Raw genomic sequence first — 18,644 nt, 5'->3', positions numbered from 1 at the left:
ATAGAGATAAGATGCTATCATAGTGTTGAAAGCCTAAAGACTACAGTCATCTGCCTAAATGGGCAGTTAGCTTTGCCATTTACAAGCTGCAGAGTTCTGACAAGTTGTTTAATCTTTCTGAGCTTCAGTTTTCTCACTTCTGAAATGCGGATGATAAACGACCTTATAGCCCTAGAATGAGAATTAAATGAGACAAGGCACGTAGAGCAGTTAGTAGTGCCTAGAAAACAGTTAAGCCCTCAACACGTTTGCCATTATTTTATTAGTACAATATGTCAGTGTAATTAACATAGGGAACATCCATTTTTGAAAGAAAAAATGTAAAATTTCAAACAAGATTAGGTGGCAGTGGCTTCTAAGTGGGTATTTTTAGAGAAATGAAAATAAGAGATAACTGAAAAATGGAGAGGTAATAGAAATATCTCTTTTTAAATCAAGAAATACCTATTTTATTTTTAAGAGGTTACAAAAATACCTACTTGATAATCATAGGCCTGAATAAACTAAGTTATTCATGGAATTTTTCTCATTTACGAATCCTGATCCTAAAGACAGTATCTGTGCAATGACTTTTAGAAAGGTTCTATTTACTTTGTGTAAGATACTATGCTAGACGCTAGAAGTACAAAGAAAGTCCTTTTAAAAAGCTGTAATTTAGGTAGGCAAAGAGTAGGTTTACAAATTTACAAAACCAATGGGTAGTGTATACCACACAAGTAATAAACAAAAAAGAACCACAGAAGTTCAAAAGAAGACTGAAGTTCCTTGCGGACTGAAGTTCCTTACAGGCTGTGACAGGAATAAGACAGATAAAGAATGCCTAGGACCCTGCTGTTAAGTCACTTTAGCCTGCCAGACTTCTGTGTCCATGGAATTCTCCAGGCAAGAATACTGGAGTGGGTTGCCATTTCCTTCTCCAAGAGATCTTCCCGACCCAGGGACTTAACCCGCATCTCCTACATTAGCAGGCAGATTCTTTACCACTGAGTCACCCGGGAAGCCCAGGACATTGAAGGAAGGCTAAAATTTAGGTAAGAAAGAGAAGGCTGAGAGGAGAGATACTCCCGGGAAACAGCATTATGAATGTGGCAGACAGAACACCCCTGGCATGATTCAGGGATACCAGAAACAGCAGCTTAATTTGAACAACAAATTTGTATAAAAAGAAATAGAAAAAGGATTGAAAAGCTTTTTGTCAAGTTCTAAAGTACTCAGAATGCCAATTTAAGAATTATATTTCACTGCATAAGCAAAGAATTGTTTCTTTCTACCACCAGACTTCCACAGCTGCACAATCTACTACTAAAAACACTACATTTATTTTGGAACTACTTTTCTATCCTTTGCTTCTTTCATCTTATAAGTTAGCAAATAGCAAATTTAATTCCCATGTAATTAAGAAGAATTCACATACTGCTATCACTAATGCTTTCTTCCTAAAGAGATTTTTTTTTTAAGTTTCTTAGTATTGATATTTTCAGTTCCAAGAAAATGTTTTACTTTTAGAAAAGTCTTTTCTGGTAACTGAACCTTTTAAAAGAAGGAAACTCAAATCTGATCAAGACTAGGTAAGGGAAACACATCAGTTTTTCAACTTAAATTGCCTTGGACACTATTCCCTGCAATTTTTTGATAGATGACAAGTACTTTTCTAGAACTGAAACATTGTAAATTAAAACACTACACTGTTATAAAGAATTCATACTATGAAACATACTGAGGATCAAAATGTATTTACAGTAAAAAGAATATGTGAACTAACCTCAGAAATGAAACACATAATAAAAAAATCATACTTAATAATTTAGGCATATTCAGTTTTACAAAGTTTAGTTCACTATAATACCACATAAGGCATGTATTCTCAAAGACCAGAGCGGTTTTTTTCCCCTTTCTCTAATCTGTTACTAATTGGTTTCCAGTAATACTTACCCTAATATTCTATTCATTCCATGTCTAGCAGCATAGTGTAACGGAGTATTGTGCTGGTAGGGCTCCCCGTAAGATGTATTTGGATCAAGGGATTCTTTTAGCTGAGGGTTGCTTTCGTATATTTGGCAGGCCAGGTTTTCATCACCATTGATGAGTGCTTTACGGAATTTGGTGGTTGAACTTCCCATGTTTTGTTTTGCTTTTTTCTGATAGGCAATGGCACTTTTTCCTTCACCCTTCAGCCACTTCTTAAATGCTTCTGCAACATGTTTCACATTCTAATGGAGGAAAAAAATATTAGATTGTAAAACCAGTAATTATGAAGCAGTATCCTAAGGAAAAAATACCACAATTAGGAATATTAATAAAATCTATGAAGCATATGTAAGGGAAAGAATTATGTTTTACCAAATTTATCTTAATAGCCAAAAAAAAATCTCTAATGTTTAATACTGCCCAAACTAACTTCTTAAACTGCAATATTTTCCCATACAGAAAGTGACGGTTTCACAGGCTGTACTTTATACTATAAAGTTACGTATATACATGGTCTTTTCAATTTTCTCCTTCACAGAGGCAGGAAATGAGTTTGATTAAAATTTATGGTTGAATACACTTAAATTCTTGTATAAATTACATATAAATCTGATTCAGCCAATTTCTAGGATAATGAAAAATACAGGAAATTTTGTTCATATAAGAACTCCAAAAAATGTTAAATTACAATAAAGTAAAATGAAATTGTTCAGTACTTAGAAGGACTTCAAAGAAAAGATTTTTCACATGTAAATACAGAGGGCTATACAACTCACAGCAAATGAATAAAACTAACTACAACTAATTACACTCAGAATAATGAAATAGTGATTATTCTACCATAATACCATTATTTATTTTCTTCTACTGTAAATAATTCAAAACAAGGCTGAAAACATGAACTGTTTATGACTACTGTATTTGGAAAGAGGTTATAATAAAGATCACAGGTATTTACTACTGAAGCAATGTGAGGTGGGTAGGGGAAAGACAAGAAAACAATCATTTAATTTGGAGTATGAAATCTCAAACTAGCTATGTAATTGTAACTACCCTTCTAATGCCTCAGGTTACATCTATACAGTAAAAGGAAATAACCATTTCTTAAGGAAAATAGTCAGGATTATGAGAGTTACTTATTTAAGTACCTATCACAGACCTTGGCTAGTATGCTTAATAAATGCTAATTTTGTTCCATTCCAATAAATGTTTCTGAATCTAGTCTTCAGCCATTATCAAAACCAGTCATAAAGGAAACAGCCTATGCAAAGGAAGGTATGAAACAAAAGGTTTATTCAAATGGTGAGTACTGCTAATAGAATATAAAACTGAAAATAGGTTGTGGCCAGACTAAGAAATGTGTCCTTTAACCGGTAAAGAATTGACGAAAGTGAAAGTGAAAATCACTCAAAGAGTAAGAAATATGTCTTTCCCTAATTTCCTGATTATCTTTTAATTGTGAAGGGCTCTATAATTTTTTTTTCTTCTTCATTTGGTGGCTCAGAGGTTAAAGCGTCTGCCTCCAATGCGGAAGACCCGGGTTCGATCCCTGGGTTGGGAGGATCCCCTGGAGAAGGAAATGGCAACCCACTCCAGTATTCTTGCCTGGAGAATCCCATGGACGGAGGAGCCTGGTGGGCTACAGTCCACGGGGTCGCAAAGAGTCGGACATGACTGAGCGACTTCCCTTTCACGTTCTATAATTTTTGCTTTTAATAAGAAAGAAATATGTCTTTCTTATTCTTTATTTTTTGTGGATATAAGGTAACACTTCAATAGTATATGTGACATTTAAACTATACCTCCACTTGTATTAATTAATGTTTGCACTCAGGGATTTTTGTTTACAATGAATTATACTATGGCTCAAATTTTAAAAATTACAGTAAGAGGGTTAAGCTCAAGGGTCATATGTTAGGGGGGTGGAGGTGCATAGAACCAGCTGCTACAATAAGTAACCTTACAAGGGAGTGTAAGATTCCTCAATAGACTCTTCCAGTTTAACACTGTATTTCTAAAGGTTATCTTTAGTACCAGTTAAATTAAGAGTAGGAGCCAATTACTTTGTTGAAGCCAACCTTCAGCCCATAATAATGACTTTAAAAATAGTTTACTTTTGTAGTAAAAGGTAACATATTAGGAGATAGATATTTATTTTTAAACAACTTCATCTTCTATAAAGGATTTCTGGGAGTAGTTTATTAATTTAAGCGCACTTGAGTTTTTGAGGCAGTTTATTAACCTATCAATGAGGAAACTGGGAGACATGCACTGAATCACAGAAGTAGAAAAGACTGTATTTAAATCATACCAGCCTATCTTTCCAAATAGGAAAGCTTTTGAACATTCATGGGTTGTTGCTTGCCTTCATCATTATCTTATTCCTCTTGTCCAAGTCTAATGCTTCAGTAAGACTGAAATTTATACTACAGAATGTACAGTTTACAGTACCTCTAAACAAAGCGAGGTTTAGTGCAGGTATCAGCAAACTTTTCCCATAAAGACCAGATAGTAAAGTATCTACTTGTGAGTCATATGGCTCCCTGAGTCATATGATCTGTCTTAAGTACTCAACTCGGCTGTTACAGCTTGAAAGCCACAGACAGTATCTAATCGTAGAATAGCTGCGGTTGTGTTCTATAAATTTAATTTACAAAAGTAAGATCCGAGATGTGGTCCATGAGCTGTAGGTTGCCAGACAACCCCTGATGTGGTGGAAGGAAAATAGCAGGTTTGGAATCCCACATCTACTTGTTAGTACTAATAACACAAATCATTTAACCTCTCTGTACCTTAATTTTTTCTTATGTAAAAAAGGTGTAAGGCCACCTACCCTGTGGAATTGTCAAGATTACCTAGGTTAAGTATGTAATACAGTGCATAGTAGGTACTCACTAAATTTTATCTCCTTCTCCTATCTGCAAGCCATTGGTTAAGAGTTGCTGCCTTTAAAGAACTCAATACTCGAATTCTTTTCAAAAGACAGTGAAACCTTAAGAAAAATGTCACCTACTCTAAGTTTTATATCAGAACTGATATGTACCTGGTAGTCTAAACTTCATCATTTATTAGGGGTCTGACCTTTGACAAGATAAAAACTATGTATTTTTTTCAACAGTCTTCTGTATCAAAGTTAACTCCTCTTTCACTTATTTTCTAGGTCACTGCCAGTATTAACAAAGGTCTCTCCAGTGTAACTGCACTTATAAATACTAAGTGAAAGGTATACAAAATTTAGAACAAAGCCAGAGCAGGAGACAGAATCTCACACTGGAGGTACATGGAAACACACACATACACACACATAAGGCAGGGAGCAAGAGGTCTTTTGGAAAAGACCCTGATGCTGGGAAAGACTGAAGGCAGGAGGAGAAGGGGATGACAGAGGATGAGATGGTTGGATGGCATCACCAACCACATGGACATGGGTTTGGGTGGACTCTGGGAGCTGGTGATGGATAGGGAGGCCTGGCGTGCTGTGGTTCATGGGATCGCAGAGTCGGACACGACTGAGCAACTGAACTGAACTGAGGAGGTCTTACTCCAAAATGTTGCTACAAATGCAATATAGTTAAGTGATTTGGGAATTAGCTTACCTAACTGCATATTAAATTGAAGTCAAGTGTGGCTTTAATCTTGGTGGCTTCCTGCAAGACGTTCATGAACATCTATCTGCAGTCTACAGCAAAACTTGTGGGTATTAGAGAATACTATCAAAATGATCTGAGCTGAGAAAAACCTCTTAACTAAGACAGCAACTTCCCTGTAAGATGTATTCCAGAAATAAAATGTCCAGACAAACATGAAAGTATTATGCTGACAACTCTGGAAAACTCGCTGCGGCAGTTTGGCTGCCTGAGGTTTCTGAGCAACCAAGGAAAGAGATAATCCAGCAAATTCTGGCTGCTGCTGGATACCATTTATATCTATACAGCTTTCACTGTATGGAAAAGGATGCTGCAGTTAGTAAAGAAATGAAAACAGCTGCAAAGGGCAGCAACTGAGTGCCTCTTTTTGCCAAACTGGCAGATGAACACTTAAAACAGCTAGCATGAGGTCCATGGTGGAAAGCTGTTCAAACACGGGATACAACCACTGCACAGCATCACTCTTAGAGTTATTCTATTTCCTATTAAAACATAATTATCTGCAATGATCAGAGGATTCTAAGTTCTAAACTCCCCGCTAGTAAAATTTTCAAGTAGCTACAATTTTTCTTAGACGGTATTCAGCTTTCATACATTTGACTTTACAACCACTGAAAATATGTAGTGCTCAAAATGAATATTTTGGGCTCTAATGTTAAGATAATGTCAGTGAAGAGCTCAATTTTAGCAACTTTGGCATATCTGGTTATTTAGCAGTGTTTGCTTTCATAATTTTTGAATACCATATTGTCTTTATTTCCTGAACATAGGTAAAAATGTTAAGTTGGAAGCATTTTAGTGTGCTGTGAAGAAATAAAAGTCTTAAAGTTGATGCAACTGAGAAAAACAATTACTTATGCCTCAAACTGAGGCTGCCTAAACTTAAATCAACTGTATATTCAATTAAAAAAAGAGATAAATATAACACACCATTTACAAAAGGTTAGAAATTTGTAAACAAATATTAAGAAGTAATAATTATGAGATGAAAACAAGATGGTGGAATAGAAAAGACCTGAGCTCACCTCATCTAGAACCTACCAAAAAAGATACTGTAGTTCCAAAGACAAAGAAAAAGCCACAGTGAGATGGTAGGGGGGCAAATTCATAATATAATCAAATCACAACTTGCAAACTGCAAAATAATTATATCATGAAGTTCTCCTACAAAAGAGAAAGTTCTGAACCCCATATCACGCACCCCCCTCCGGGAAGGACTCATGCAAGGACTCATGCGCTCTAGGATCTAAGGTGAAGAAGTGACTCCACAGGACCCTGGGAGGTCTTTGAAAGGTCTCCTGAGGAAGCGGGGGTCGGCTGACGCTCACTTGGGGACAAGGACGCAGTGCCAGAGGCCCCAGGTGGGGGCTCTTCTGGAGGTCACCATTTTGGCACTGGAACCTTGTCTCGCCTGTAGGCGCCAGTGGTGGGATGCCTCAGGCCAAAAAACCAACATGGTGGGAGCACAGCCCTACCCAACAGCTGACAGGTGGCCTGACGTCCTCCTGAGCCCACAACTGCCTCTCCACACATCCCTTGACAGAGCCTTGATAACCAGAGGGCTCAGGCGCCAGTCCCTGGACCAATCTCATCCACTAGGGGGCACATAATCCAGTAATCATGATACCTACTCAAAGGTGTTCAAAACCCACAGCCACACAAAAACCTGCAAATGGCTATTTTCTGTAGTTGTTTAATCACTCATGCATATCCAACTCTTTGCAACCCCATGGACTGTAGCCTGCCACGCTCCTCTGTCCATGTGATTTTCCAGGCAACAATACTAGACTGGGCTGCTATTTCATTCTCCAGGAGATTTTCCTGACCCAGGAATGGAACCCGTGTCTCCTGCACTCACAGGCAGATTCGTTACTGTTGAGCAACCAGAGGAGCCCACTTGGATGTCTACGGCAGCTCTATTCATAACTACCAAAAACTTGGGAGCAAATAAGATGCCCTTAAGTAAGTAAATGAATAAATTAACTGTGGTACATGCAGACAATGGTATAGAATTCAGCACTATAAAGAAATGAGCTATCAAATTATGAAAACACATGAGGAACCTTAATTGTACATTAGTAATAGAGAGAAGCCAAAAGGCTACAGACCACAAGATTCCAACTACATGACATTCTGGAAAAAGATAAAACTATCCAGTTTTAAAAAGATGAGTGATCACCAGGGCTGGGGGCAAGGGAAGGCTGAATTGCTAAGAGTCGGACACGACTGAGTGACTTCCCTTTCACTTTTCACTTTCATGCATTGGAGAAGGAAATGGCAACCCACTCCAGTGTTCTTGCCTGGAGAATCCCAGGGACGGGGGAGCCTGGTGGGCTGCTGTCTATGGGGTCGCACAGAGTCGGACACGACTGAGGTGACTTAGCAGCAGCAGTAGCAGCAGTGAATTTTTAAGGTATTGAAAGTATGCTGTATGATATTCTAATGATGGAATATCATTATATTAACAATACAAATAATACATGCATATTATTATAATAATTAATATATTATTTATACATGTCTATATTATTAGTACATGTATCCAAATCTACAGAATGTTAAACACTTAAGAGTGAATCCAAAGGTACGCTGGATTTTGAGTGATTCTGTCGTGTTAACGTAGGGTTCACCAGCTAAACAAGTCGGCCATTCTGGTGAGTACTGCTGATAATGGAGGGGACCATGCATGCATGGGGTTAGGGGTGTGTGGGAAACCTCAGTGTCTTCCTTTTAATTTTGCTGTGAAACTATAAAGCCCTAAACAAGAGATTCTTAAAAAAAAAAAAAAAAAAGACCAGAATCCTAATCTTTATGTTAATCTCTGGGCATTTGCTTCCTTGACAATACAATGAACACGAGTTACTGTGAAAAATAAAACTGAAAGTAAAGTATTTAGCACAGTGACTAACAAAGAAGGCATTTCATAAGTCTGCGTACTTTCCCCTGGGTGTGTGTGCGTGTGTGTGCGCTTTTCCCAGAAGCCACTTCATAATTACTTATTGGTTCAGAACTTTAGGACAGTTGAAAGAGTTAGAAATTTAACCAACAGATAGGTTGTAAATGACTGTCCAAATCTAAGTTGTGAGAAAACTTCCAAATAATATTCTATCATTATGTACTTATAACTCATTTCTGAATAGTGCTGGAAACTAAAATTACTTAAGTAAACCAATACACATGCATTAAAAAGAAACAAACAGAAAAGACAAGGAAATATATACCAAGGACACAGGATAAATTTATGTTAGCCTTTTATGACAACTAAATTAAGGAATCTAAATAACATTAGATGAGATTTCTAAAATTTATAGGGAACTCACAGAACAATCAATCCACATTCACTGCTGGTGTGCCTGTGTGATATAGTTTCCATAATGAAGGGATATTTTACCTCACTTGAAAAATGTTAGGTTAAAATTAGTTCATTTTAAACCAAAATTTTCATTAGTTCAGTTCAGTTGCTCAGTCGTTGTCTGACTCTTTGCGACCCCCTGGACTGCAGCACGCCGGGCTTCCCTGTCTATCACCAGCTCCCGGACTTTCCTCAAACTCATGTCCGTGGAGTTGGTGATGCCTTCCAACCATCTCATCCTCAGTCGTCCCCTTCTCCTCCCACCTTCAATCTTTCCCAGCATCAGGGTCTTTTCCAGTGAGTCAGTTCTTCATATCAGGTGGCCGAAGTACTTACACATACTTATAAGTATACTTATAAGTATCTCATACTTTTACAAAATTGACAAATATATTATTTAATATTGTTAAAAAGGTTTATTCCCCACTATCAAGATCCTGATTTTAATTTAGGGTGTTCTGCCCACAGGAAATTCAAGACTAAGAGGAAATCAATTCTTTTTATGCAAACTAATGTTCTCTCAAGGTTTTCCTATTAAAAATGAGCTTAAAACTTCATAATGATTCTTATAATTTACAATGTTAGAAAGCTCTAGGGAAAATTTTAAAAATTAGAAGAAAAAGTAACACTGAAAGTATGTGAGTACCTAAAATCTATGACTTTAAACAGTATATTCTAAATATACGTTACTAGTATTAGAATTACGCTACACATAAATGATTCTTTTAATTGTTACTATCATAGTTTTTATTTACTATGTTGAGTATAAGTCGTAAGTATGGTACTGTCTGGTCTTTCTAACTTCTGAAACTGTGTATGCATGTTAAAAACGGAATCAAATTCCAATTTTTGGAGTTTTAAATTTTGTAACATTTACAGATAAACATCTGATCTCTCAGCATTGGAAAGTTATTAGCATCATCTACTATAGAACCATACGAAGAGAAGTGGAGAAAACAAAAGAAGGGAAGTTTTCTTCTCCTGTCTTTTATTCACAATAAGCTATCTGAAGATCACCAACAGGGAAAAGGATGAGTGATTGATAATCTCTGATGTCAACACCCTACTTATATATTCAAGTGAGAGGGAAACCCAGCGGGTAACAAAGCTTGGATCTTGCTTGCTGATCATCCTCCAGATAAAAGTGAGATAAGTAAAAACATCATTGTTTTTGTATTTCCCAAATATAAAATGGATCCCTTTTCCAAAATTTCATTTTCAGTTCCTTGTATGGAACTTAAAACCTAATTTTAGAAACTGCTTCATTTTATTTCTAGAGCATATCTAAAGAAAGTTATTTCAATGCATGAAAATTCATAAACTAAGTGTTCATAACTCAAGAAATAACAGAACTTACAATCTCCTCAAAAAAGAAAAATCACTAGAAATACCTATAATGCAATAAATGAATTACATTTCAAAATAAAATCACAATGAGTTTTAAGTCTTAAAAAAAAATCTTTTCAATATCTCTTATCATAAACTAGTCAAATAGAGTATTATTTTAACTTTCAATTTAAGAGGAGAATATATGTCCACTTGAATCTAAAATATACAAAAGAAAATTATTCTAACACTCAAACACACAAGTAGCTCAACTGCTTTTAAATTTTCAATTTCCAAGAAACTATGAACAAATGTTTCTCAGTTTAGCTTCCAATTAAGTAAATTATGGTAAATTCATTCAACAGAATGCTGGGATACATTAATTAAAATCATTTTTATAATTTTATATTCTGTGGAAAAAAGCCTTTACCATAAATATTATATATACTATCATCACCACTTAAAAAATATATATTTATAGAAAAAGACTAAGGAAATACGTATTACCCTATTAACTCTGAAGGGAAGAATTATGCCAACTGTACTTGGAATTCTTCCTCTATTCTTCTTGGCATTAACAAAAAGTATTTAAAATAGATCTACTAACAATGGACATAATAGGGAGAACTTGACAAGAATACAGTAACAGTAGGATTTTAACACTCCACTTACCATCAATGGACACATGATCCAAACAGAAAACCAACTGGGACACAATGGCATTATATAACAAACTAGACCAGTTGTACTTAACAGTTACAAAATATTCCATCCAAAATCAGCAAGATACATATTCAAGTTCACATGGAATGCTATCCAGAATAGGTCATCAGGCAAGTCCCAACGAATTTAAAAGGACAGAAATCATATCAAGCATCTTTTCTGATCTCAACAGTATAAAACCAGGAATCAAATACAGGAAGAAAAATGGGAAAAACAAAAACAAATAGAGACTATACACCTCAGAAAACAAGAAAAATCTCAAATAAACAAGCTAAACTATCACGTAAAAGAATTAGAAAAAGAACAAACAAAACTGAAAGTCAGCGGAAGGAAGGAAACAGTAAAGATCAGAGACAAAAAAAAAAACACTAGAGAACCCCTCTACAGAGAAAGGAAAAGAACAACGAAACGAGTTCTTTCTTTCAAAGATAAAATTATTAAGCCTTTACACAGGCTCGTTAAGAAAAGACAGAGGACCCCAATAACAAAATAATAGGTGAAAGAGGAGAAATTACAATCAGTATCACATAAACATAAACAATCATAAGAGAATACTATGAAGAGGTAAATGCCAACAAATTCAGCAACCTGGAAGAAATGGATAAATTCCCGGAAACATACAATCTTGCAAAAATGAATCAGGAAGAAACAGATCATTTGAATAGACTGATACTAGTATTAAAACGGAGAAGGCAATGGCACCCCACTCCAGCACTCTTGCCTGGAAAATCCCATGGACAGAGGAGCCTGGTGGACTGCAGTCTACGGGGTCCCTAAGAGTCAGACATGACTAAGTGACTTCACTTTCACTTTTCACTTTCATGCATTGGAGAAGGAAATGGCAACCCACTCCAATGTTCTTGCCTGGAGAATCCCAGGGACGGGGGAGCCTGGTGGGCTGCCGTCTATGGGGTCACACAGAGTTGGACACAACTGAAGCAACTTAGCAGTAGCAGCAGTATTAAAACTGAATCAGTAATCAAAAACCTCCCAACAAAGAAAAGTCCAGAACCAGACAGCTTCCCAGGTGAAGTCTACCAAACATATAAAGAAGAGTTAATACCTACCTAGCCTTCTCAAATTATTCGGAAAAACTGAGGAGGAGGTCACACTCCCAAGTTCATTCTAAAGTCCACCACTACAGATATCAAAACCAGACAAAGACACTATGAAAACGAAAATTATTTCAATATCCTTGATAAATATAGAGGTAAAAATCCTAAACAAAATATTAGCAAACCAAATTCAACAATATACAAAAAGGACCATAAATCATGGTCAAGTGGGATTCATTCCGGGGATGGAAAGATGGTTCAACATCTAAAAATCAACCAATGGAATGAATCATGTTAACGAAACAAAAAATAAAAGTCACATGATCATCTCAACAGGTACAGACAGACCACCTGACAAAATTCAACTTCCCTTCATGAGAAAAACCCTCAACAAAGTTGGCACGGAGGGAACATATCTCAACATAACAAAGTTCATTTATAACAAACCCACAGCTAATTCATATTAAATGGCAAAAGTAAAAAAAACAATCCCAGTGATGGCAAAAGTAAAAAAACAATCCCAGTGACCACTGCATCAAAAAGAATGAAATACCTAGAAATAAACACACCAAGAAAGGAAAAACCTACAGTCTGAAAACTATAAGACATTGATAAACGAAATGGAAGATGATACAAATAAATGGAAAGGCATTCATATTCATAGACTGGAAAGATTAACATTGTTTAAAGGTCCATAAACCTAAAGCAATACTTATCAAAACAACTCTTGACAAATGTCACAAAACTAGAACAAAAAATCCTAAAATTTTCTGGAACAGAATCACAAAAGGCCCCAAATAGTCAAAGTAATCTTGAGAAAAAAGAACAAACCTGGAGGTATCACACTCCCTTAACTTCAGAATATACTAAATGCTACAGAATTTAAAAAAAAAAAAAAGCTAAGGCTCAGTTCAGATCAGTCCTGTCTGACTCCTTGTGACCCAATGGACTGCAGCACGCCAGGCCTCCCTGTCCATCACCAACTCACAGAGTTTACTCAAACTCATGTCCATTGAGTCGTTGATGCCATCAAACCATCTCATCCTCTGTTGTCTCCTCCTGCCTTCAATCTTTCCCAGCATTAGGGTCTCTTCAAATGAGTCAGTTCTTTGCATCAGGTGGCCAAAGTACTGGAGTTTCAGCTTCAGCGTCAGTCCTTCCAATGAATATTCAGGACTGATTTCCTTTAGGATGAACTGGTTGGAATTCCTTGCAGTCCAAGCAACTCTCGAGAGTCTTCTCCAACAGCACAGTTCAAAAACATCAATTCTTCAGCACTCAGCTTTCTTTATAGTCCAACTCTGACATCCATACATGACTACTGAAGTCATAGCTTTGACTAGATGGACCTTTGTTGGCAAAGTAATGTCTCTGGTTTTTAATATGCCGTCTAGGTTGGTCATAACTTTCCTTCCAAGGAGTAAGCATCTTTTAATTTCATGGCTGGAGTCACCATCTGCAGTGATTTTGGAGCCCCCAAATATAAAGTCTGTCATTGTTTCCTCTGTTTCCCCATCTATTTCCCATGAAGTGATGAGACAGTATGCCATGATCTTAGATTTCTGAATATTGAGCTTTAAGCCAACTTTTTCACTCTCCTCTTTCACTTTCATCAAGAGGCTCTTTAGTTATTCTTCACTTTCTGCCATAAGGGTGGTGTCGTCTTCATACCTGGGGTTATTGATACTTCTCCCGGTGATCCTGTTTCCAGCTTGTACTTCATCCAGCCCAGTGTTTCTCATGATGTACTCTGAATATAAGTTAAATAAGCAGGGTGACAATATATAGCCTTGACGTACTCCTTTTCCTATTTGGAACCAGTCTGTTGTTCCATGTCCAGTTCTAACTGTTGCTTCCTGACCTGCATACAGGTTTCTCAAGAGGCAGGTCAGGTGGTCTGGTATTCCCATCTCTTTCAGAATTTTCCACAGTTTATTGTGATCCACACAGTCAAAGGCTTTGGCATAGTCAATAAAGCAGATGTAGATGTTTTTCACGAACTCTCTTGCTTTTTCGATAATCCAGCAGATGTTGGCAATTTGGTCTCTGGTTCCTCTGCCTTTTCTAAAACCAGCTTGAACATCAGGAAGTTCACGGTTCACGTATTGCTGAAGCCTGGCTTGGAGAATTTTGAGCATTACTTTACTAGCATGTGAGATGAGTGCAATTGTGCGGTAGTTTGAGCATTCTTTGGCATTGCCTTTCTTTGGGATTGGAATGAAAACTGACCTTTTCCAGTCCTGTGGCCACTGCTAAGTTTTCCAAATTTGCTGGCATATTGAGTGCAGCACTTTCACAGCATCATCTTTCAGGATTTGGAATAGCTCAACTGGAATTCCATCACCTCCACTAGCTATGTTCGTAGTGATGCTTAATAAGCACCACTTGACTTCACATTCCAGGATGTCTAGCTCTAGGTGAGTGATCACACCATCATGATTATCTGGGTCATGAAGATCTTTTTCGTATACTTCTTCTGTGTATTCTTGCCACCTCTTCTTAATATCTTCTGCTTCTGTTAGGTCCATAACATTTCTGTCCTTTATTGAGCCCATCTTTCCATGAAAAGTTCCCTGGTAACTCTATTTTTCTTGAAGAGATCTCTAGTCTTTCCCATTCTATTGTTTTTCTCTATTTCTTTGCATTGATCGCTGAGGAAGGGTTTCTTATGTCTCCCTGCTATTCTTTGGAACTCTGCATTCAGATGTTTGTATCTTTCCTTTTCTCCTTTGCTTTTTGCTTCTCTTCTTTTCACAGCTATTTGTAAGGCCTCCTCAGACAGCCATTTTGCCTTTTTGCATTTCTTTTTCTTGAAAATGGTCTTGATCCCTATCTCCTGAATAAGGTTATGAACCTCTATCCATAGTTCATCAGGCACTCTATCAGATCTAGTCCCTTAAACCTATTTCTCACTTCCACTGTATAATCGTAAGGGATTTAATTTAGGTCATACCGTTATGGTCTAGTGGTTTTCTGTACTTTCTTCAATTTAACTCTGAATTTGGCAGGAAGGAGTTCATGATCTGAGCCACAGTCAGCTCCCAGGCTTTTTTTGCTGACTGTATAGAGCTTCCCCATCTTTGGCTGCAAAGAATATAATCAATCTGATTTCAGTGTTGACCATCTGGTGATGTCCATATGTAGAGTCTTCTCTTATGTTGTTGGAAGAGGGTGTTTGCTATGACCAAACAAACAGTTCTCTTGGCAAAACTCTAAATTTACCTGTTATTCCAGGTGTTTCTTGATTTCCTACTTTTGCATTCTAGTCCCCTATAATGAAAAGGACATCTTTTGGGGGTATTAGTTCTAGAAGGTCTTGTAGGTCTTCATAGAACTGTTCAACTTTAGCTTCTTTAGCATTACTGGTTGGGGCACAGACTTGGATCACCGTGATGTTGAATGGCTTGCCTTGGAAACAAACAGATTTCACCCTGTCGTTTTTGAGATTGCATCCAAGTACTGCGTTTTGGACTCCTTTGTTGACTATGGTGGCTACTCCATTTCTTCCAAGGGATTCTTGCCCACAATAGTAGATATAATGGTCATCTGAGCTAAATTCACCCATTCCAATCCATTTTAGTTCGCTGATTCCTAAAATGTCAATGTTCACTCTTGCCATCTCCTGTTTGACTACTTCCAATTTGCCATGATTTCTGGACCTGACATTCCACATTCCTATGCAATACTGCTCTTTCAGCATTGGACCTTTTGTCTATCACCAGTCACATCCACAACTGGGTGTATTTGCTTTGGCTCCATCTCTTCATTCTTTCTGGAGTTATTTCTCCACTGATCCTGAGTAGCATATTGGGCACCTACCAACCTGGGGTGTTCATCTTTCAGTGTCCCTTCTGCCTTTTCATACTGGTTTGCCATTCCCTTCTCCCGTGGACCACATTTTGTCAGAACTCCGCACCATGACCTGTCCGTCTTGGGTGGCCCTGCATGCATGGCCGTGAGGAGATACCCCGGTTCAATGTCAGGAGCGCCAGCTGCACTTCACTGGAGCAGCAGTGAGGAGATACCCTATGTCCAGGGGCAAAGGAGAAGTCCCAGCAAGATGGTAGGAGGGGCGAATTTGCATTTAGGGTTGGACCCCATTCCCGCCAGAGATGCTCAGAGGCCTTGGGCAGGCCTTGTGTGCACCGGGACCCGGGGACCCCACAGAGTCTGGGACAGAACTGTGTTTGAGCATCTCCTGTGGAGGCACAGGTTAGCGCTGGACTGCTGCTCTGGGTGGGCAGACTTGGGTATGCAATAAACCCTCTTGGCGGAGGTCACCACTGACCCCACCATAGAGCTGCCAGAGCTTCCATAGGACCAGGAAGTAGGCTCCTGGAGGGCACAGGTGGAACCTTGTGTGAGCCAGGACCCAGGAGAGGGGAGCGGTGACCCCATCAGAGACTGACCCAGACTTGCCTGTTGAGTGTCCGGGAGTCTCCAGTGGAGGCATGGGTCGGTGGTAGCCTGCTGCAGGGATGGGGGCACTGGGTGTGGCAGTGCATGCATGGGATCTTTTGAAGGAGGTCACCACTGTCTTCATTACCTCCACCATAGTTTGGTCCCAGATAAACAGCAGGGAGGGAACACAACTCCACCCATCAACAGGAAATTGGATGGACTTGCCCATCAGAACAAGACCCAGTTTCCCCCTCAGTCAGTCTCTCCCATCAGGAAACTTCCATAAGCCTCTTATCCTTCTCAGAGGGCAGACAGACTAAAAACCACAGAAAACTAATCAGTCTAATCACATTGACCACTGCCTTATTTAACCATCCATGGGATTTTCCAAGCAAGAATACTGGAGTGGGTTGCCATTTCCTTCTCCAGGAGATCTTCCCAACCCAGGGATTCAACCCGGGGCTCCTGCACTGTAGGCAGACGCTTTACCGTCTGAGCCACCAGGGAAGTCCAGCATAAAAATCAGTTTCTCTCTATTGAGCCCAGAGAGAAACTCATGCACTTATTGTTACTTAACCGATGATAAAGAAAGCAAGGCAATGCCAAAGAATGCTCAAACTACCGCACAATTGCACGCATCTCACGTGCTAGTAAAGTAATGCTCAAAATTCTCCAAGCCAGGCTTCAGCAATACGTGAACCGTGAACTTCCTGATGTTCAAGCTGGTTTTAGAAAAGGCAGAGGAACCAGAGACCAAATTGCCAACATCCGCTGGATCATGGAAAAAGCAAGAGAGTTCCAAAAAACATCTACATCTGCTTTATTGACTATGCCAAAGCCTTTGACTGTCTGGATCACAATAAACTGTGGAAAATTCTGAAAGAGATGGGAATACCAGACCACCTGACCTGCCTCTTGAGAAATTTGTATGCAGGTGAGGAAGCAACAGTTAGAACTGGACATGGACCAACAGACTGGTTCCAAATAGGAAAAGGAGTACGTCAAGGCTGCATATTGTCACCCTGCTTATTTAACTTCTATGCAGAGTACATCATGAGAAACGCTGGGCTGGAAGAAGCACAAGCTGGAATCAAGATTGCCGGGAGAAATATCAGTAACCTCAGATATGCAGATGACACCACCCTTATGGCAGAAAGTGAAGAGGAACTAAAAAGCCTCTTGATGAAGGTGAAAGAGTACACTGAAAAAGTTGGCTTAAAACTCAACGTTCAGAAAACGAAGATCATGGCATCTGGTCCCATCACTTCATGGGAAATAGATGGGGAAACAGTGGAAACAGTGTCAGACTTTATTTTTTGGGGCTCCAAAATCACTGCAGGTGATTGCAGCCATGAAATTAAAAGACGCTTACTTCTTGGAAGGAAAGTTATGACCAACCTAGATAGCATATTCAAGAGCAGAGACATTACTTTGCCAACAAAGGTCCATCTAGTCAAGGCTATGGTTTTTCCAGTGGTCATGTATGGATGTGAGAGTTGGACTGTGAAGAAGGCTGAGCGCTGAAGAATTGATGCTTTTGAGCTGTGTTGTTGGAGAAGACTCTTGAGAGTCCCTTGGACTGCAAGGAGATCCAACCAGTCCATTCTGAAGGAGATCAGCCCTGGGATTTTTTTGGAAGGGATGATGCTAAAGCTGAAACTCCAGTACTTTGGCCACCTCATGCAAAGAGTTGACTCATTGGAAAAGACTCTGATGCTGGGAGGGGTTGGGGGCAGGAGGAGAAGGGACGACAGAGGATGAGATGGCTGGATGGCATCAGCGACTCGATGGACGTGAGTCTGAGTGAACTCCGGGAGTTGGTGGTGGACAGGGAGGCCTGGCGTGCTGTGATTCATGGGGTTGCAAAGAGTCGGACACGACTGAGTGACTGAACTGAACTGAACTGAAAGAAAGCAAGAATGTATAATGGGGAAAAAACAATCTAATCAAATAAGTAGTGTCAGGAAAACTGAATAGATAAAAGAATGACATTAGAATATTTTATTGCACCATATACAGGATAACTCAAAATGGATTAAAGGCCTGAAAATATAACCTAGAAGAAAATACACGATATACTCTGACATAAATCTTAACCATTTTTTTTGAATCTGTTTTTTCGGGCAAAAGAAACTAAAGAAAAAATAAACAAATGGGACCTAATTAAATGTA

At 38.6% G+C, this 18,644-nt stretch overlaps 1 protein-coding gene across 3 annotated transcripts in view; it reads right to left on the bottom strand.

The window, feature by feature from the left end:
• ANKIB1 (ankyrin repeat and IBR domain containing 1) overlaps nucleotides 1–18,644 on the bottom strand; it is a 156,983-nt gene that overhangs the window by 98,810 nt on the left and 39,529 nt on the right. For 2 of the 3 annotated variants that reach the window (XM_061413407.1, XM_061413408.1), the window contains exon 2: nucleotides 1,933–2,210. In XM_061413407.1, the coding sequence (XP_061269391.1) occupies nucleotides 1,933–2,120 (188 nt within the window). In that variant the 5' untranslated portion in view covers nucleotides 2,121–2,210. Of the gene's footprint in view, nucleotides 1–1,932; nucleotides 2,211–18,644 lie in introns of those variants that run through there. The other variant, XM_061413411.1, reaches the window with a different exon arrangement.

This window comes from Bos javanicus, chromosome 4, assembly GCF_032452875.1.
Source record: "Bos javanicus breed banteng chromosome 4, ARS-OSU_banteng_1.0, whole genome shotgun sequence".
In the NCBI taxonomy this organism is placed as follows: Eukaryota; Metazoa; Chordata; class Mammalia; order Artiodactyla; family Bovidae; genus Bos; species Bos javanicus.
This window is presented reverse-complemented; position numbering and strand designations above follow the sequence as displayed.